At 46.6% G+C, this 20,570-nt stretch overlaps 1 protein-coding gene across 2 annotated transcripts in view; it reads right to left on the reverse strand.

Moving 5' to 3' along the window:
- Window positions 1–485: 485 nt before the first annotated feature.
- The window catches only part of LOC144949293 (ephrin-A5-like), a 191,207-nt gene continuing 171,122 nt past the window's right edge, over window positions 486–20,570 (reverse strand). The window contains exons 3-5 of one of the 2 annotated variants that reach the window (XM_078879237.1): window positions 18,626–18,721; window positions 9,255–9,335; window positions 486–4,929 (exon numbers count right to left, since the gene is read on the reverse strand). In XM_078879237.1, coding sequence (XP_078735363.1) covers window positions 4,802–4,929; window positions 9,255–9,335; window positions 18,626–18,721 — 305 coding nt within the window. In that variant the 3' untranslated portion in view covers window positions 486–4,801. The remainder of the gene's footprint in view (window positions 4,930–9,254; window positions 9,336–18,625; window positions 18,722–20,570) is intronic. The other variant, XM_078879238.1, reaches the window with a different exon arrangement.

Here is a 20,570-nt window from a genome sequence, read left to right on the forward strand (position 1 = left end):
ACACGCTTACACTTTTGAAGATTGCATCGCGTGAGATGTATAACTTCTAAAACCTTAACACTGTCGCCACGGTGTTGGGGACACGCGTCGCAGCTGTTGAAGATCACTCGAGGCGGGGATTTTTTTTATAATAAAAAAAACAACAACAAACAAAAGCACGCGAGGAATATGTTGCCAACGCTTCGGCCGCGCGGTTCAAACGCCTTCTGATGTTGTAATTCTTTGAATGGGACGATACCTCAATTAATGCCACTCCCCCCACCCCACCCCCGCCTCTACGTTTCAAAAATGCGCTTGGCGGAGCCCCGTTTGGAATCGCTGCTAACGCGTTCACGATTGTCGGCGTTGCTTTCACACACCCAGTTTAATTAAGGACACCAATCAATCAGGGACGAGCTCAGGAATGGATTTGTTCGCCAATCAAGCCGGATCGAAATTTGCCCCCCCCCACCACCACCGACCCACCCCACCCCCCAACGTGTTAATCCACGTTGTAAATCTGTGTTCTTGCCATGTTTCACGCTCCTCCTCCTCGTCCTCCTGCGGTGTGCTACCATGATCGAATTCCTCTGTCCTCGATGTCTCAGCTCCAGCGCACCGGACCGCTTCACCGACCTGCTGACCCCAGAGTCACTCTTGCCGCAGGGGCGTCGTGTTTACTCAACGCACAAGTCCCTCGATTGGCGAAATAAAATCTACGGCACCCTTCTTTGTTGTTGTTGTTGTTCGTGGGTGGGGCGACGTTGCACTAATAAGCGGTGGATCTCGGTTGGCACCGCAGCGAAGGTGTCCAAAAGAAGACCAAACCGCTACAACACCTGGCCCCGCTGAGAGTTACACCTGGACTCTGCACCAAGGTGAACCACGCAGGCGACAGGCTCACCCGGGACTGTGCGAGGGGGCCGTCTGTTTGATTGTTGCGGGCACACAGAACATCGGCACTAAGAGCTTCACCACTCTCCAGTCGCCGTCCTTTGTGTCCCAACAGTTCCTGGTGAGCAGCGCCCCACTTCACTCAAGCCCTGGCTTAATTGGAAACGTAATTTACGTGTCCGGGCAAATTAGATCTTTGTGCGCACTTTAACAATTTTTTTCTCACACGACGCTGTAATGAGAGGTTTTGTTACAGAGAGAAAGGTGACATTGTGTTAACGCCGGTGGATTTCAGCAGCACATTACACGATAGCTTTTTTCGCCCCCTTTGTGATGTCCTTAAACTCGCATTTTTCGCGCAGGGATCTTAACATCGGCAACACGGAGTTATCTAGCTCGCCGTCAGTTAAGGGGCCCGGGCATCGATTTCCCGCGCATGGTTGTGCAAATCCTTCGGAGAAAATTGACCCTCCGTCGTTATAAAGCATGCTGATGAGCTCGAGGCTTAATTACGCTTATTGTGGCTTAACCCAACCAAATTAGGCTGTGCACACACCGTGCAGAAATGTCATTATGACATCACCGCAACGCAAGCGCTATTGCCAGTTTGCCGGGATCGATGCAAATTGGGGCGCTGTGCCGATAGCTCACCCCGACCGTGATTAATCAACGTCACTTCCAATGTCACCATCCATTTGTTTGATCGGCGAGGAGGCCCGGGATGGCTCAAGAGGGGGGCTGGTCCTAATGCACCGAGCCGGCAACCGCCGAGATTCAAGATTTTATGAACCTCGGGGGCTCTCGTCCAAACGTCAATATTTGGATTTTTCGAGCACGGCGCTCGCGATGGCCTAGGCCAGGGGTCGGCAACCAAAATAACAAGAAGAGCCATTTCTTTACAATTCGGTACAAAATTCAGTATTTCAAGAGCCGCAATGCATCTATGTGCATACGCACATATCGTCAAGAAGCAGCCCGTAAAGAGCCGCATGCGGCTCCGGAGCCGTAGGTTGCCGACCCCTGGCCTAGGCCTAATAATCGTCGACGGCGTTCAAAGGAGCGCGATCGCAGCTGCAATGCGCCCCGTCGCCTGACTTGCCTCGACCGTTCGGCGTTCGTTGGCGTGCACCGAACGTTGTTCCTCCGGCGCATGACGCAGGCCACGAAAAACGAAGCGGCGTGTTTGTTTTGTTTCTAAATTAACCGTATGCTGGGCCAGATTTATAATGTAGCAAAGAGTTCAAACTTTTTTTTTTCTATAAATCCTCGTGAACACATCATTTCAACTGAAGCTTACACAAACAAACAAAATGCATCCTCCATAATGCAGTTCGTTTTTTTTTGGGTTAGATCCGCCACCACCTGACGCAGCGGATTAGTGAGGTTTTGTTACGTAAACAAAATATACCAGTTCGTTACTCGTTCAGAACCACGGTGTGTTGGAGAGTTCAGCACACTGGTGTGTTGGAGAGTAAACCCACAACGTTTACAACAACAACAACAAAAACCTATTACGGATAATATTGTTCGCGAAAGCCTACGTGTTAAAATGCATCATATTATTTCACCACCTCCAGCCCGCTCTGCCTAGATTTCCTGCCCGAAAGAGTGTGGCTTAACAGGGTCATATACTAGGCCCTGGGGGGCGGGGGGGTATGGCAAGGGGAAGAAAGGCATTGCCTGGGCTTTAGGATAGAACTTTGTAGACACCACAAATTCAGTTTCATGGCTACACAGGCTTAGACCACCACGGGGAGAGGAGTGCAGCGTCACTTTTACGACAGTGGGAGGTGGGAGGGGGGATATGGCGAGAGAGAGGTTTACAATGGAATAAAATCCCAATCGCGTCGGGTGCTGGTGGTCCTGATTGATAGCCAAAGGGGTTTGCCCGTCGCTGCCTTGCTTCAATCCCACAATTGGACACGTATGGACACAGAAGCCAAGACCCTCCTGTCGAGCGTGTGTACACACCGTGCTCGCAAAGTATTCTCGGTCCAAGCGCGTTGAAGGAATTGATAATAAATACTCCCTCCTGCACCGTCTACTTTACTTTATGTTCGCCGTTGGCTCCTCCTCTCCGTTAAAGATTGCGCGTAGCCAGCCTCCAACGCGGGTTCGCGCGCGCGTGATGTGCGGACATCGAACGGAGAATTTGTCCTGTTTCGTTATCGTCTCTTGCAGTATCCGAACGTGGCATTTGAAACTGATCCCCAAACACAAATCGTAGATGATAATAATATCCATCATCCATGTGTTGTGGCTTTTATTTTTGGTTCAAATCGGGGGGGGGCGGGGTAAGGGGGTGAGGGGGAAGGCGCAAGCAATTTGAACAGTCGTGCTAGGATTTACACCGTGACTTGGAGTAATAGATGGGCGAAGTGAAAATAAGAAAAGCAATTATGAGAAATTTTAAAAAAAGCATATAAACTCACAACAAAAACACCAGCGGTGACGTCGAGTGGCGGTGTTGAGCCAGACTTAAGCTCTACCACCCCCTCCCCCCGCACGCACACTGTGGCCACAGGGCGACCAAAATGCACAGAGCTCACAAAATGTAGCGTTGTGAATTTTTTTTTACACTACTACACAGGCCACCGACTTGAGGAACGCCACACGGAATTGTGTCTTTGAGTCGACGGTTCACGAGGCGCAGACCTCGAATCGTTTCCGCCATTCACCTGCTTCAATCGCACCCCGTGACGCTGTGCGCGCGATGAAAAAGTGGTAGATTCGGAGTCCCAACCACTTTGCACGTGAGCGAGTCACGCCGAACGGCGGGGGGGGGGACCCTAAAGGCAGCAATCTTCCTCCCATTTTTTTTAAATGAACATCTCACTTGCAGAACGTCTCTGTGTGTGGGTACGCTATTGATCTTGCAACGTCAGTGTGGCAGGATAAGTACGGTAAATGGGCCAATGCGTAACAACGGCAGAGCGAGTTTATGGTGTCAACTGTTTCCACTTAAAATGTTTTAGTTGTTTTAATCCACTGCGAGAGTCTGTTATATATTTGAGCGCGTGTATCACATAATATGCACACTGGCAGAGAACGTGGCATTTGCTTGTATCGCTAAATAAACAAAAAAACACCCGTGGATTCTTGGCGCCATGAAAGCGTGGCACATTGCTGCCATCACACATTCAAAAAAAAAACCTGTCACATGATCAGTTACAGTTGGCCAATGAGGCTTCAGCAGATTGAGAGTTAACCAATCGAGGCGTCAGTGCAAGAAGACAGCCGACCAATCAGATTCCAGCACACAAGAGCCACCCAGGCACTGTGTCCAAAGGGATTTTTGGAACTTCTTGCCAGTAAATGAGCAAATTAAATGAACTTTAATTATTTCACTACATGCGATCCGATATTTGCCACATGATAAAAAAAAATGATAGTGTTAACCCTTTTACAGTAATCTGTCTTGTGATGGGATTTTGTTAACAGATAGCAATGCGATTGATAATAATAATGGTGCTTTGTTCTCTTGGGAATAACAACAAAATAAAATACCGTTACAAATAACCACATTGTCACTTTCCGCTCTCTTTTAAAAATCAAAAGATTTTGGTCTCTTCAATAAAATCTAAATATGTTTGACTGCTTTATACAAAGCTCAAAGCTAAAATTTCAGCAACAATAAGTGAAAACTGAAAGATTCCACATTTTAGTTCAAGAACACATGATCCTTCAGTGGCGTATAGCTTTTTCTTTTTTCGTTTTTCAATACATATTTACAAATGGCTCCGTTTTAGCGTTGTCTTGGTCTTCTTGTAGGCCATGATTTTTTTTCAGCAAGTCTTGAAACTTTTTTTAAAAATTAGATTCGTCAGTTTCTTTTTTCCTTCCCCCCCCCCTCCCCTATCTTCTTAACTCCTTTCTTCTTTTGCCAACATCCTTCAAATTTCAAAGTCCGGCTTTTTCGCTGCTCAGTTTACGCAGGTAATAATATCAGAAGAGCATAGGCTGCGACGGCGATGACGAAGCCTACGCTAGGCCTGTGCATGTGACCATATCCACCAGCGTGGTGAGCAGCCTGCGAAGCTCCAATTCCCGAATCATCTGTTGGGAAATAAACAAAAACATTAACGAAATTAATACAAACGTGCCAAGAAATTGCATGACCGGATCACACACACTTCAGGAAACGTTATAAATGCACAACTGATACTTGTTTCAATTGTGGCATGACCCCACTGCCCTCTTAAACTCAAGTCTAGTTTTAACCAATGCTATACAAAAAACGACACCTCTTATGTTAAAAAGTAAACCAACTCTTCCCATACGTTCAATAGAAGAAACAAAATACTATCCCCAAAATCTTCACGTGGCGCAAGAGGGGGAGAGGGGCGGTGTACTTATTCTTCCTGTTCTCTCAAACACTACCAGCAAAAAAACCAAGATCGTAAAATAGCGAATGTCTGCATAGCAACGGACGTACCGAGTGGAGTGCCTGCGCACGTTGAATAACTTTAGATTTTACGGTTCAATATTTTTGCGGAGTTAAACGTCCTCTCCGTGGTTTGCATTCAAACGGTGGGGAGGGGAAAAAACCACGATTGCCAGCTGGGTGCTTAGCCCGCGCCGTGTTGTTTTAATTGGAACCAGCCAACAGGCAGATCGCCGCGGGCCATCGTTTCCGAAAGGGCGGCACCACGAAACCTGTCAATGTTATTTAAGTTCGCCGATAATAAGAGTGAAATGAACGCGAATGAAAGATTCCCTTACTCGAAGCTGAAAGTGATGAATTAGAAAACTTAAAAAAACTAACTAAAAAGTTGAACTGGCTTTGTTGCAAAACATAATTTGTTTCAGATGACGACTCAAATCATTAGTCTCAAGTGCTGTCCGGTTTTTGTATTATTACTGCGACGGGAGCAAATCGGAGAATTAACGGAAAATCTGCGTATACCAGGGGGTTAAGGCTCAAAGCTCCGCACAGATGGATTCAATCCACCACAGAGCCAGGTTTGTTTTGGAGTTATGCCAATCTGTGCGATCTACCAATCCGTGCCTGCAAAGTTCTGGAGCACAGGCGTGTGACAACCAGCTCTGAAGTCAGCGGTGGAAATTTCACATTTTCATGATGGGAACCAGTCTCTCGAAATGACAACCACTATTTACTTTGAACAAATTGGTACTAATTGTATTCACCACGCAGAGATAATACTGGTCAACATACTTTTTCTGGCATAAGGTATTCCAACGGTTTCAAAGTAATTTTGTGGTGCTGATTCCAAATCTGGCATCAGTTTTTGTCTATCACATCAGGTTTTTGAGATATCAAATATTGCATTTTCAATAAAAACTGCAGAATAAAAATATTAAATAAATGTGGATATCTACATAAAATGATATTATAAACACACTATCCTAAAAATACAGCACCATATTTTATCACTGAAGCAGTCACTGACTCGCAACAACTTGCAATCATAAGTGACAGAGTTAATTTCGGGTAAAATCAATGAAAATGGGGTATGCCGATAACATAAAAATGAAATGTGATAGAGCAAATCTGAGATCAGATTTGGAATCAGCACCTTGAAACTAGTCTAAAACAGCTGCAAAAGTCCAGGCCAGAAAAAAATGTTTTTTGTTGTTGTTGACCAGTGTAATGTAAGATGGTGTAACATCCAAATACTGCCATTTTAGACAATCCTAAACTTCTAAATCTGTTGTGGGTTATGATTTTGATATCAAAAGCTTTCCAAAGAGCTCATTGCAACCGTTATTAAGAAAACACATATCGACCCGTAACATCAAATAAGATTATACGGCCTATCGCGCTTTACAATTTAATTTCCTATTTTCTCTTTACTCAGCGCAAAACTGTCTACTCATTTCCCCGCCACCACTCAAATACAGAAAAATAACAATTGCACTCTTGCGTTGAATATTGACGAAGGCTTCGTTGATGAAATATTGACTTAAGTGTGTTTTGCATCGCATGACATTAATTTAATGTGCTTTTTCCAGCTCGTCTCCTGAACCAATAGCTTCATTTAAATTGTGTTAAAAATGATGAGGTTAATTTTATTCTTTGCATTTTTTTGGAATGAATGCCTACATTAAAATGCCATCCGTCATGTTATCTTACACAAATACTGTGTATGTAAAGTAATGCAGCGTGCAAAACATGCAACAATTTATCACACGTTTTGTGGAGTACAAAGATAAAGACTACAGTGTCAAATGTTGGCTTTGAATAAAGAATGTGCCCATTCAAGAACTTCATTAAAATAACAAGGCTTTTTGAAATTCATGCCAAATATTTACCCGGGAAAGTTTAACTGCACCTCAAGGCTACTTTTTCACAGGGATGCTTTTTTTGGCCAATTCCATAAATGAGTCTTTGGCTTCAAGTGGAAGGAAAGCAGAAAAAAATCGGAGAAAAGGTGTGATACTCAGACTCGTAAACGGTATTAACACTTGAGGAATCCCATGAGCAATGAAGCTCTTTTTCACAGATGCCCAGCAGGGGACACGTGGTCAAAAAGTCACTGCCACCCTGCCTGCAACACCTGACTCAAACTCGTGGCCATCCATCCAAGCACCGACCAAGCTAAAAAAACACCCTGCTTAGCTTCCCTGCGCTCACGTGATCACCTGCGTAAAGGGAGATGTGTTGGGGGGGCGCGGATGGCCGCAGAACGGACGACGACGACACTGAATGCGTTCCAGACGACCTGCAGGCAGTCCCCCCCCCCCCCCCCCCCGCTTTCACGATGCAACGCGTTCCTGGAAAACTCCGTCGTTGTAAATCGAGCCCAATTTTTCCCGTGGACAGTAGAAACGGTAGAAATTTCACTTGCCGATGTGTTTGGTTCCCCCCCCCCCCCCCACAAAAAAACACTCTAGAATAACAAAAATCTCCACGCCAAGTCACATCGGAGGAAACCAGGCCGACTCCGTTCAAGTGTTCGGAGTCGTGTACGAAGATGCGTCGTGAATCGGACGTGAATGCGGGTCGTCGCAAACTGGAGGCCGCCCTGTACTGCGAAGGATGAAGCTTTGCATCTCTTCTCTCGTGCCTCCCAGCACCCACAATATTGACCCAAAGTTATTTGAAAATGCGTATTTGACATTGCCATTGGTAATGCTCCCAATTTAATGTTGGCCTGGGCTCTGTGCACCAGAATGCGATTCATTCATATTTAATGACGTGTATATATATGAAAAGGCAAAGGAAATGTTTGAAAAATTAATTCTCGTCCTGGTTAATATTTAAGTTAGATTTCCTGAAAACAAATCAGCATTCCCTTACAAACAAGCTGTGTGCTTGTTAGCGATACAAATGTGACACGTTTTGTGCAGAGAGAAAAAAAGATAATATGAATGGTATCCTTTTCTGGAGGCTTCTAATGACATCGCCAATGCTAATGCATCACAGTGGTCCTATTTGTATTGTGCAAAGTTATCTAATTGATGGGAAAGCAGAGTACAGCATTCCATTCAATGCTAATCGAGCTACAGTGTAAAATAAAGTCCAAAACGTGTAAAAATAAGCCTTTACACACAAGTAGATAAATGAATAAAAATAGTGTGCCAGCTACGTTTAGACGTTATAGATTTTACTTCCTGGTTCGTAATTATTTTGTAAACATCGATTTTGGCGAAGTGCAGTGGCTAATACACGTGCAAAGAAGCACATTTATTTAAAAAAAAATATATATAAAAGGTTAACGTTCCTCTGCTTGTAAATTCACAGCGCTGTTAGCGCGAGACATTTTAAATAATTACGCGGGGCCTAGTTAAGTTGGCTAATGCGCGCGGAGATAAACGTGGTATCGAGGTCAACACGGTATTGTGTGAATACCCATAATGCCTTGCAAGTTTCTGCATGAGCACGTGCACAGGCGGAGCAGCCAGGCCAAGTTGATGGGAGGATTTAATAAGGCAGTGTTTAGTTATGAAAAACGGCGCGTGACAATCTTAACACGCCTTCAGCCATCGGTTAAAAAACGCCTCCTCGATAATTATCCCGTTCCACGTTACCATTTTTATTAGATAGGGGAATTTAGCACCGCGACGACATTTACGCAAACCAGTTTGCAGCGATTTCCAGCTCATTAAGAGCGCATGTCCGGTTTATAACGCAATTACACTCCACGGTCATGCTCTTCTCTTTACATGCGAAATAGAAATTAAAGAGTAAAAAAACACAACACAGGCACAGCAAGGCAAGGCAAAGCAAAAAGGGGCAAAGCAGAGATTAAAATAGAATGAACTTAAAAGCATTTTGGCGCAAACACATTTTAAAAAATAAGGTTGCGCTAAAGCTGGGTTTTGTTGTTGTTGTTGTTTTATACTGTATTCGTGGTTAGCGGGAGGGTAGTCGCGAGATTAGCGTCGGGGTGGTATTAGCAGTGGGGTCATGCGCTAACCTGCTTGTTCTTCCGAAGAGTCCGATTTGCTGTTTACACTCACGGACGAGCCCTGACCAGCCGTCATCTTAGTGGTGGTGCCTGCACGGACATCAGAGGGTTAAAAGTAAAATTAAGTAAGGTGACGAGTAATCGAGGTAGTTATCGCAACTGTAGTGGTCGTAAGTAGTAGTAGTAGTGGCGGCGGCGGCGGCGGCGGCGGTGGTGGTGGTGGTGATCGACAGAAAAGTCGTCGAACATTTAAATCGTCCAGATTCAGCGTCGCGAGGAGGTGACCGAGGCTTCGCCGACCGGGGATTTGTCGCGTCGCCGTTAGGGACCATGATGCCGACGCGCCTTCATGAACGGAGACGACATCGAATTTTCTTCAAGACAAGAAACTAAAACTTTTAGTTTTTTTTAATTTGCCAGGTGAGGCCCACTGAGCTATTTGGTTCTAGATTTGAAGCTTTCGTGACTGCAAGGATTCATATTCTTAGGTTTTTTCGGTAAAGTCACGTAGGTAAAAAATTAAAATTAATAAAAGAAAAATAAAATAAAAATCACGACGTTTCGGAGGCAACACAAGCCTCCGTCTTCAGGTGGAAACCGTCACAGCACGATAGCTGTATCTTACTTGATACAGCTATTTTAATTAAAAATTTTTACCTACGTGACTTTACCGAAAAAACCTAAGAATATGAGCTATTTGGCTTTGTTTTTCAGAAGCCACCTGGCCACAAATGATAGGTCATAGAAAGTGGCTCATCATGTGAAAATTGATAGTAGCAGCCAAATATTCAAAACGCATGATGTTGATTCTAAATATGGGGGGGAAAACCCGGATAAAAATGTTTGCCACCACGGGGGAAGAGAGAGACACGTAAACTCCAAATATACAGGCGCTAGGGTTGGGATCGAACCCACAAGCCCATAACCTCCTACATACTAGGCAAGGTAGTTAACATCTTTCCCCATGTCCCCCCCCCCAGCTTCGACGAGCACGCACGGGGCGATGCTCGCCTCCCACTGGTAGGGGGCCGTGAAAATTCCACATTCCTAGGGCAAGGGCGTGCATGTCAAAATCGACGCCTGTAAAGGAACACGAGGGGCTGGCGGGGGTGGGTTCAGTCGACACCTGGCCAGGGTTCGAAATGACAGGTCTGTCCAGGTGTGCAGCCGAGTGCTCGAAGCACAGTGCCACTCGGTCGCATACAGCCCACGCCGCGTGCCACAATGTGTTCACGGCTGATCCATGCTTCTCTCTGCCCATGCCCGATCAGCTGACATGAACGTGAGGCTCGCTCATTGTTAACGCATTGCCAACGACAATGCCGGTGAGCTTAATAGCATTTCAGCGGGCTGCACGAACAATGCCAGGCGTGGCTGTGATATCGAAAGGTCGATTATATTTCACGAAGGTACTGGACGCACTGTTGTTGTTGATGTTGTTAGAAGTCGAATTTGTGTTTTTTGGTGACGATGCCAGTTTGGTTCGGCAGTTGCGAACGAAAGGCAGAGGCTGCTGTCGAGTAACGCTGACACAAAATAAACACGTGAATAAAATAATGATGATGGCAACAACAATGACAATAATAATGATACAGCAATAAGAAGAAAAAGTGACAAAATGCTCACAAAGCTGATATATTTGGGAAATTCGAGTAAATACTGAATTGATTGTATTACTAATAGCGAGTTGGCAGCACACGGTATTATGTTTTTTTTTAACAAAACTCTCCAACATGGAATACTCATGTTGGCGGTGCATACAAATGTGCGGCAAACTCTATACATTTCGATTTAAAGCTTTCGTGACTGCAGGGATTCATATTCTTGGTTCTTTCGGTAAAGTCACGTAGAAGGGAAATAATAAAATAAAAATAAAAAGCAAAATATTTGTATTTTTATTATTTTATTATTTCCCTTCTACGTAACTTTACCGAAAGAACCAAGAATATGAAACTCTATACACTTTTTTTTTGTTCTATCGCTGTTGATCAAACTTTCGTGCGGACTTGAAAAATGCCCCACCAGCCACTGTCAAGTCTGTCTTCAATGTCATAATGACACGGGCATTGTCGAAGCACGACTCAATTCACTTGCACCACGTGGGCAAAGCGAGCGCGGTTTGTGGATATCGCACGTAGCGATCTAACAGGCGGCAACCCCGTGGCCGAGAGAAACCCAACGCGTTCGTCAGGAGCACGTGAGGGTGACGTTTCGGGCCATGGACCTTCTTCTCCGAGATCTCTCGGCCATGGAGAAAAGCCATTTGACAATTATACACTTTTTTTTTTCTTTGCAGAGTGCGTTTTGTTGCTGGCGCTCATTGCGCCACTGCCAACGACTCAACGGCAATGCTTCCGCCGATTAAAGACGTGTTATAATCCAGCGTGTGCGCGCGCGCGCCTGGTTATACACGCCGCACGTGTTGACAATGTACCTCCGTAAGTGCAGCACAACGGTGCGCACAATGCCCGGTAAATAATGCATACCTGTCTGTGATCAACAGACCGGCATATTTTCTCCAAATCACTCGGAAATCAAAAAAAATGTGCCCATCCCGAAGGCTACGTGCGTGCATGTCCTTGGGGTGGGGAATGCAGTGTGAAGATGAGAAAACACAAACAGCTACCCGCCCAGCCTCAAGAGCTACCACTTAGGGAGCGACTGACTCACGCACGGAAGTTTGTTTTGAAGGTATGAAGGGGACAGACTAATGAGTGAACGAGCAAGGCAGAGGGCCCACTTCTCCTCCTCTCGACACGAATGGAAACCACTAAGGATTATAATCTCCAGCGGTGAGGCGGAGTTGGGTGGAGTGGCACGTATTCCAAAATACAGTAAGGCCATAAATATATGCGGGTTACAAAAAAATAAAGTTTGATCATCTCCACGCTCGATCATGGTCGGGGGATGGATTGTCTTCTCCTCTGTGGCCTTGAACCAATAGTGTACATTCTACATTCTCATGACGGGAGCAAGTCGACCCCATAGCATAACCACAGGCGACTCCCCCCACAAAGTGGTACTAATTTTATCGACCACGAACTGCGAGCTTTACCCTCTCACCTACGGGCCACAACTACTGCATGAAAACCAAACAGTTGATGCCGATGATTGCGTAGGAAAGCCTCATTGAGTCTCGAGACGTGATTTTAGGAGAATGCCCCATTAGAATGTTTGACCACTTCCCTACATTAACAAGTCAAAGTAATGTCCTGGCTCAAATGAGCATTGCGTCATTGGTGCTTATCTCGTGTTAACAGTCCTGCAGAGCCAGTGGTAGAAACTCCACATCGCTATGGCGGGGGCAAGTCTATTCTACAGGACAACCACTGTTGAATTTCCTACAAGATGGTACCCACTTTATCGACCCCTGGGGCACAATGATGAGCTGAGTCAACCGTCCCTCAACCAGGGTGTGAACTCGAAAACCTTCAGAGCCGCTCGCTCAATCAACCGTGAGCCACGGGGCCGGATAATTTCTGAACAAATTCGATCTGATGGCCACGCTTATAAGTAGCGATTGGGGTTACTTGTGCCGTAGCCAGGTAGGCTTGTAGGACTTCTTCAAGAAGTATAAACAACATACTGGATAATGGAGACAATTTGACGATCCAATGCTCTCCCAATGGGGCTCACACGATTGTCAAAATTTGGTTATTTTCTACAAAGGCAACAGCTTCAAACGCGCACACGCGATGACTTGCAGAAAGGCACAATAAATTTGGCCAAAAAAAACATTCTAAATATGGCAATGAAAAAATATGTTTCGTCCTTCCTGTCGCCAATGTGCAAATTAGGAAGCATGTCCTGACGGCGTGCATCACCGGACACTCAATTGAGAACGGAGCCGTGTATTTATCTCTGAGGGCGCAACACAAATGTCAGAGAGAGAGAGAGAACTGCTTTGTAACGGTCATCATTATCATCAGCGCGTGACCCCAAGGCAAGAAGGCAATGCAGTCAAACGTTCACCCTCCTCCGTGTTTTAACTAACGGCAAACGTTCTCTTTCCAGAAGCCAACGGCGCATGGGAAACAAAGAGACCGATAACCGTGCGTCGTTTGCCCTGGGTTAAGGGTGCTGATGAGACCGCTAATTGATGAGCGTTTCGTGTTGTCGGGACTTTTGAATGAAACGACGAGACTGGAGAATTCCCTGCGTTGCCTAAAGAGCAAATCACCGACAACGTCGTCGCAACTCATCGGAGGTTGGATGTTACCTTGTTATTTGTGCTTGGATGGGTGACTACTTGGGAACGCCAGGTGTTATAGGCTCGAGTGTGCGAGGTGGCCACGATGGATCCTTGAATCTATCTCTGCGGACCTTTTGGTGTTACTTCCTCGTGTGTGTGAATTCTCTGCAGGCACTTGGGTTTCTTCCTGAGTGCCAAACACTCTATCAAACTATTAAAACTATTTAACATTTTTTATGCCACCGGGTTAGGGCCCACTGAGCAATATAGCTCTTTTTCAGAAGCAACCTGGCCACAAATGATAACTCAATGAAGCGGCTTATCACGTGGAAATTTATAGCAGCCGAATATTCTAAGCGCATGTGGATTCTAAATGTGGAGGGAAAAACCGGAGGACCCACACCACCATGGGGAGAGAGACACGCAGGGTCGGGATCGAACCCACGACTTCCTGCATACCAGGCGAGGTAGTTAACATCTCACCACCGCGGTGCCCCCATTCCACTCCACCCATCAGCATCATCATCCCTCCAGGTGAAATGAGATGATAACCACTTTGTGGGAAGCCAATCGTCATCATCCTACCGAGAGACAGCTGGGACCCGCTTTAGCGATCTGCCAACATGACGCAACAGAAATGTGTGTTGCCCCATCGCTTTTGTAAGAGGCGGGCAAATTTCACTCTCACCGTAATTATTCACAGAGACGGCTCAATAATGTCACGTGCTTCACAGCCGTGGGGGCGGGTGGGGGGGGAAGGTTTGGGGCTTGCTATGAATTGCCCGAGCCGAACCTGAGACCTATTTGGGGATTCTTGTGGATTCTTGTGGATCCTGCGCAAATTTTCACGACTACGAGCAGCCAAAAAGCGGGGGGCCGATCGACCCATCGCGAATTCCGAGGGCGGTGGGAGAAACCCAACGCCGCTGGCCGTAGTTGCACAGGGCTGCTGCCTTGTTGAACACCCGAGCCGTCGCTCGCATTGTTAACACGCCCCCCACCCCCCTGCCCGCCATCTCCTGTAATGTCTGAAAGATATGGAGGAGACCTTTTTTTGACAATTGCAATGCGTGACATCCGCTCGGTGCGGCTAAGACGAATGTAAATGCGGGCAGTCGATGGCAATTTACTCCCCGTGTAACCAGCCCGCGGGCTTGAAGCGGAGACCCATGGACAGGGAGGCAGTGACCTATTCCAACGGGAGCGGGGGGGGGGGTATTCAAGATACGACTGTGGGACCCCCTCCTCCTTCCTCCCGACTCACTTTTGCTGAAACAGCTACGGATTCATCTTGGTTCTGTCGGTAAAGTCACGTAGAAGGGAAATTATAAAATAATAAAAATAAAACATAATAAAATATAATTCTCACGACGTTTCGGCCACAACGCAAGCAGCCGTGCTCAGGTGAAGAAACAGAGCTGTCGGAAAGACAGCGTCCTAAGCATTTGATTATTTCCCTTCTACGTGACTTTACCGCAAGAACCAAGAATATGAATCCCTGCAGTCACGAAAGCTTTAAATCGAAAAAAAGCTCCGGATGGTTTTAAACCCGTATGCAATAATACGCAGGCTATGATTGAATATATTATTGTAGTTATACTGTGTATTGGGTAAATTGAAACTGACATATTTGCATTCAATTAACTCGAATTGCCATTTATTTACCAACGAAAGCATCGCCGACTCTCGACGCCCATTTTTGGGATGATTGGACAAATTCCATTTTCGAAAGGAAGGTTGTATATTCGATCGTGGGTTTGGGACTTCACTGAGCTCATTATCCCTCGAGGGTGATATAAAATAAATACTACGCGATGGGAATTCAAGAGTAGAATCGTGACAGTGAGTCGATCTCGTCAATGATCGACTCAAATATTGTAATCGACTACTTTCCAAATTTTCAGCCGACACAACATCCTGCCTCCCCTGAAGGAAGGAGGGAAACCCCTTTGAAAGCCACGCCCAGTGTGACATCACCAAACGCTGCCCATCACCTCCTGTCCAGCGGCACACGTGGCAACAGAGGTGACATCCTCCCCCCCCCCACCAACTATTTTCGTGTTATCCAATTAGTCGACGTGCTAAAACCGGAAATCGGCAGAGCAACCGGATAACACTGGTCAACAAAAAAAAAAAATTCTGGCCTGGACTTTTGCAGCTGTTTTAGACTAATTTCAGGGTGCTGATTCCAAATCTTATCTCAGATTTGCTCTATCACATCTCATGTTTATGCTATCGGCATACCCCATTTTCATTGATTTTACCCGAAATTAACTCTGTCACTTATGATTGCAAGTTGTTGCGAGTCAGTGACTGCTTTAGTGTTAAAATATGGTGCTGTATTTTTAGGATAGTGTGTTTATAATATCATTTTATGTAGATATCCACATTTATTTAATATTTTTCTTCTGCAGTTTTTATTGAAAATGCAATATTTAATATCTCAAAAACCTGATGTGATAGACAAAAACTGATGCCAGATTTGGAATTAGCACCCCAAAATTACATTAAAACCGTTGGAATACCTTATGCCAGAAAAAGTGTGTTGACCAGTGTTATTAGATAGCCCAGTTCTCAAGGGTGGTTACCGTGCATGAAAAAATCCGCTACCATAGGAACGTGGAATTTCCAGCACTGGCTCAGGGCTGCTAGAATGCTGCTGGACGTCTGTGAAAGAGAGCTGCTTTATAGCTCATAGGATTCCTCAGGCATGAATAAATAAGAAAGCCTCGGTGTGTCCCAAGAGTATATTTTTTTTATGACGGTCCTACTTTGGGATGTTTGACCAATTCCTGAACGGAGTATTTCGTGTGTTACAGGAAGAGTGACTGGAGAAAGCCAGTAGATAAGAGGGGATAAACACTCCCCGGACACGCACGCTGTCTGTGTATTCTCCTAACAGTGGTGCGCGGGAAGATACTGAAGAAATTAATCATTCTTTGAATACGCATCACTCAATTAATTACGACGTAATATTCTTTATCCAGAGAATTTAATTACGGTCACTTGAGCGACAGTAATTGCATAGGAATGCCACACCCCGCCATAAATTTTGTTAGTAAATAAGCTTCCCCTGCAAAGCTGACTCCTTGGCCTAATTAGTGCTAGTGACAGCACATTCACAAATTATCTCAAAATGACGGAATGAAAATGGTCGTTATTGACACGATTAGGTGCATTGAAGTGTCAGCCGGCTGGAATTTTAAAGATATCCGAGACAATGTTTTTGTTTGTTTAAATAACTGTCGATACGTCTGCCCCAGGGGGGGGGGGGTGGTGGCTAAGCAAGGTCACGGGCATGCAAAGAAAGCGCACAGGTGGAGGGCATTTTAATGAGCAAATTTAACTGTGTCCAAAACACCAAAAGGATCCGGGAGTGGCACAGCTGCTTCCTTAGACCCTTAATTCCATTATTAAATAGCCAATTATCTCGCCCGAGTTTGGCACGGAGACAAACTAATGGCGGGAGCGATAATAATTATCACATCAATGATAATAAACAGGCTTATTAAATTAAAGGGGTAAATAATTGCCGTCGTTACCGTGCTCACGCTAACGTCATTTTAATGCCATTATTTGGTAATAATTCATACGGGAGGGGGGGGGGGGGGCGCTGTCAGCCGGTGCTAATTGAGCTGGAAAAGCAGTTTGGAGAGGGACTCACTATAATTAGCTCACCGGCGAGTAAGCTGCGCACGATGAACCCTCCCCGACTTCAGATCGATATTAGGCTAGCATCGGTGGCGACTGATATCTGAACCGGCCCTGAGCCCTCTCCCCTCCTTTCAGCAAACCACGCTGGGCTGCCCTGGTGAAGTATGCGCTCAAACAACCCATACGAGCGACAAGGTACGGTGAGGCCTTTATCCAGCAGTGGATAGAAGGACGTTGCGGATGACGACGACGACGACGATTATGATGATGCTGGCGCTGGTGGTTGCGCTAACAGTTGGCACGATAGGAGGCACAGCTGGTGCATCTGCCAGTCGTCTCAGTCAGTCAGTCCACGGCACCTGGGTCTGTCCCGTGACATTCCTGTCATCGAGCCTTCGACACTTCACTTGGCTTCAAAGTGCACCCGGCCTGGCACAGACGCCGGCCGTGGTGACGTCGCCGTCGCTTCGTTGACGAACGGTGGGTATTGGTATTGTGGTCGCAGTGGTCATTCGCGTCTGTGGTGTATTGGCCCACACGGACGAGTCAAAGAAACGCGTATGTTGTTTCCTCGACTTGACCACATCAGTCATTCAAGCTCGAGGTCAACATGTCATCACAGAAAACTACGCTCGTGCCAAATTCCTGACTCTGTAAATTGCCCTCCGCCATCTTGGACACGTGTCCCACCCATCGCGTACTGCCTCTGCACGACTACGCCTCCGATTATTTTCTTGCCATGTCCTATTCCGAACAGTTGCTTGCCTCCCCCTATCCTGCAGTCCAATCGCAAACATCCCTCCGCAAAGCGTCTGAATTACAAAATCCGTGGTAGTAATGTGATTTCACGATACAATGAGGGCCATCTATCGAGGGATTACAAGTGTCTGCCTTCGGTAATATATTTACAGTCGCATACTATACATCGAACACCAACCCTATGCCGTCATATCACTGATAATGATGCTGATGACAGTGGTGATTGTAAATGTCTGTAGCATACTTTCCAAACCTGCTGGTTCAAGTGATGAGACTGCCATTTTTTTGAAACCATTTTACCACAGGCCCATTTTTTGAAGGGGAAAATTGAGCCCACATTTTTCACCCCCTCAATTTTTATGAAGCAGAATGATTAGCTTTGAAAATCCGTGCCACACTAAAAGGTTTCAGAATATCGGCAGCTTACCGCTTGAATCAGCAGGGTTGGCTAGTATGTTAATGCCTAAAAAAATACGTGAATGGCGGACATGGATTTAAGTAATCTAAAAATGAAAAGCAAAAATTTCCCAGAACCCACCGTTCATTGTACGAATGCAATAACTTTATCAATAACCCACCGTTTGATCTACGATTGCAATAACTTTATCAGTCCACCCTTTGATGTACGATTGCAATAACCTTATCAGTAACCTGCCGTTCGACTTAAAAATGCAACAACTCTATCAGTAACCCAACGTTCAACATATGAATGCAATAACTTTATCAGTAACCCGCTGTTCGATGTGCAAATGCAATAACTTTATCGACAACTCACTGGGTGTGCAGCAGCTGGACGAGCAGCAATTGGCTGAGCAGCACACGGTGACCTTTAACCTCAGGCACTTCTTGCCACTGCTGTGACGTGGTGTCGCTGTGGGGCAGAGCGGGCAAAGTCAATTAGGACACAACGATAATAAATAATAAACACCCAGATGCTACCGCGTTTCAAACACCATTAGCACATGCGTTGTGAGAAACAAGTACAAAAGGACACATCGCCCTGTGAAAGCAGAACAGTCAGGAGCCATGGTTACCAGCTTAGTATCGTGCCGAGTTGGGTTCAGCTCATTATTCCGCAAATTAACAGCTAATTTTCAATTTGCTCACTGCCGAGCATTTGCCAACCTTGGAAGAAATGTCACTGTTAGTCGCGCCGTAATGTCGAACGCGTCGCTGGTGTAGGCACAACGCATTGCACGGGCGGCGAGTGACATCCGCAAAAGGTCCGATCAGCAGCATGGATGGCTCCGTACGGTGCGAAAGACGTTCGACAAACATCACAAACAACTCTCGCGCTCCCCCGAACCGTCCAGCGTGTTGAAGTGTAGGTGGCCGGCACCACGCCCGACCGCCTTTGTCTCCCAAGCGGTGATGTTTACTACACACCGGCACCAGGTACTCATTTGAGGCTGAGTCGACCTAGGGGAGGCCCAGGACTGGTTCAGATAATGGCCACCGGTTTTAGACGTGAGAGGCACACGTGCACACACGCGCACACACGCGCACAGAGCAATGTCAAAGAGTCTCTCCGCTCAAACGAGTCGTGGTGTCGCTCGCCTCTGTTGGAGGCTCCGAGGTGCCAAGGTAAATTCCACATTCCCATGGCAGGGAACAGTCGACTACAGTCATAAAGTACAGCCTTGACTGACTTCCCACCTTCAAGATCCTCAATGGACTTACCCTCACCTACCTCCCCCCACTCATCTCACTCTACTCCCCTCCACGCACTCTCCTACCTCTCCCCTCTCATCTCACTCTACTCCCCTCCACGCACTCTCCTACCTCTCCCCTCTCATCTCACTCTACTCCCCTCCACGCACTCTCCTGCCTCTCCCCACTCATCTCACTCTACTCCCCTCCACGCACTCTCCTACCTCTCCCCTCTCATCACACTCCACTCCCCTCCACGCTCTCTCCTACCTCTCCCCTCTCATCTCACTCTACTCCCCTCCACGCTCTCTCCTACCTCTCCCCTCTCATCTCACTCTACTCCCCTCCACGCTCTCTCCTACCTCTCCCCTCTCATCTCACTCCACTCCCCTCCACGCTCTCTCCTACCTCTCCCCTCTCATCACACTCCACTCCCCTCCACGCACTCTCCTACCTCTCCCCTCTCATCTCACTCCACTCCCCTCCACGCACTCTCCTACCTCTCCCCTCTCATCTCACTCTACTCCCCTCCACGCTCTCTCCTACCTCTCCCCTCTCATCTCACTATACTCCCCTCCACTCGCTCTCCTACCTCTCCCCTCTCATCTCACTCTACTCCCCTCCACGCACTCTCCTACCCCTCTCATCTCACTCTACCCCCCTCCACGCTCTCTCCTACCTCTCCCCTCTCATCTCACTCTACTCCCCTCTGCGCACTCTCCTACCTCTCCCCTCTCATCTCACTCTACTCCCCTCCACGCACTCTCCTGCCTCTCCCCTCTCATCTCAATCTACTCCCCTCCACGCACTCTCCTACCTCTCCTCTCTCATCTCACTCTACTCCCCTCCATGCACTCTCCTACCTCTCCCTTCTCATCTCACTCTACTCCCCTCCACGCACTCTTCTACCTCTCCCCTCTCATCTCACTCTACTCCTCTCCACAACACCATCCAAACATCTCCACTCTCATCGCACTCTACTCCCAGTCAACCATTCCTCACTGGGAGGGAGGGAGGTTATTCGTACTTCTCTGTTGACCTCTCTTCCCCCAGCCACCCGTGTCGTCAGC

The sequence above is a fragment of the Lampetra fluviatilis genome, chromosome 53 (genome assembly GCF_964198595.1).
Source record: "Lampetra fluviatilis chromosome 53, kcLamFluv1.1, whole genome shotgun sequence".
NCBI lineage: Eukaryota > Metazoa > Chordata > Hyperoartia > Petromyzontiformes > Petromyzontidae > Lampetra > Lampetra fluviatilis.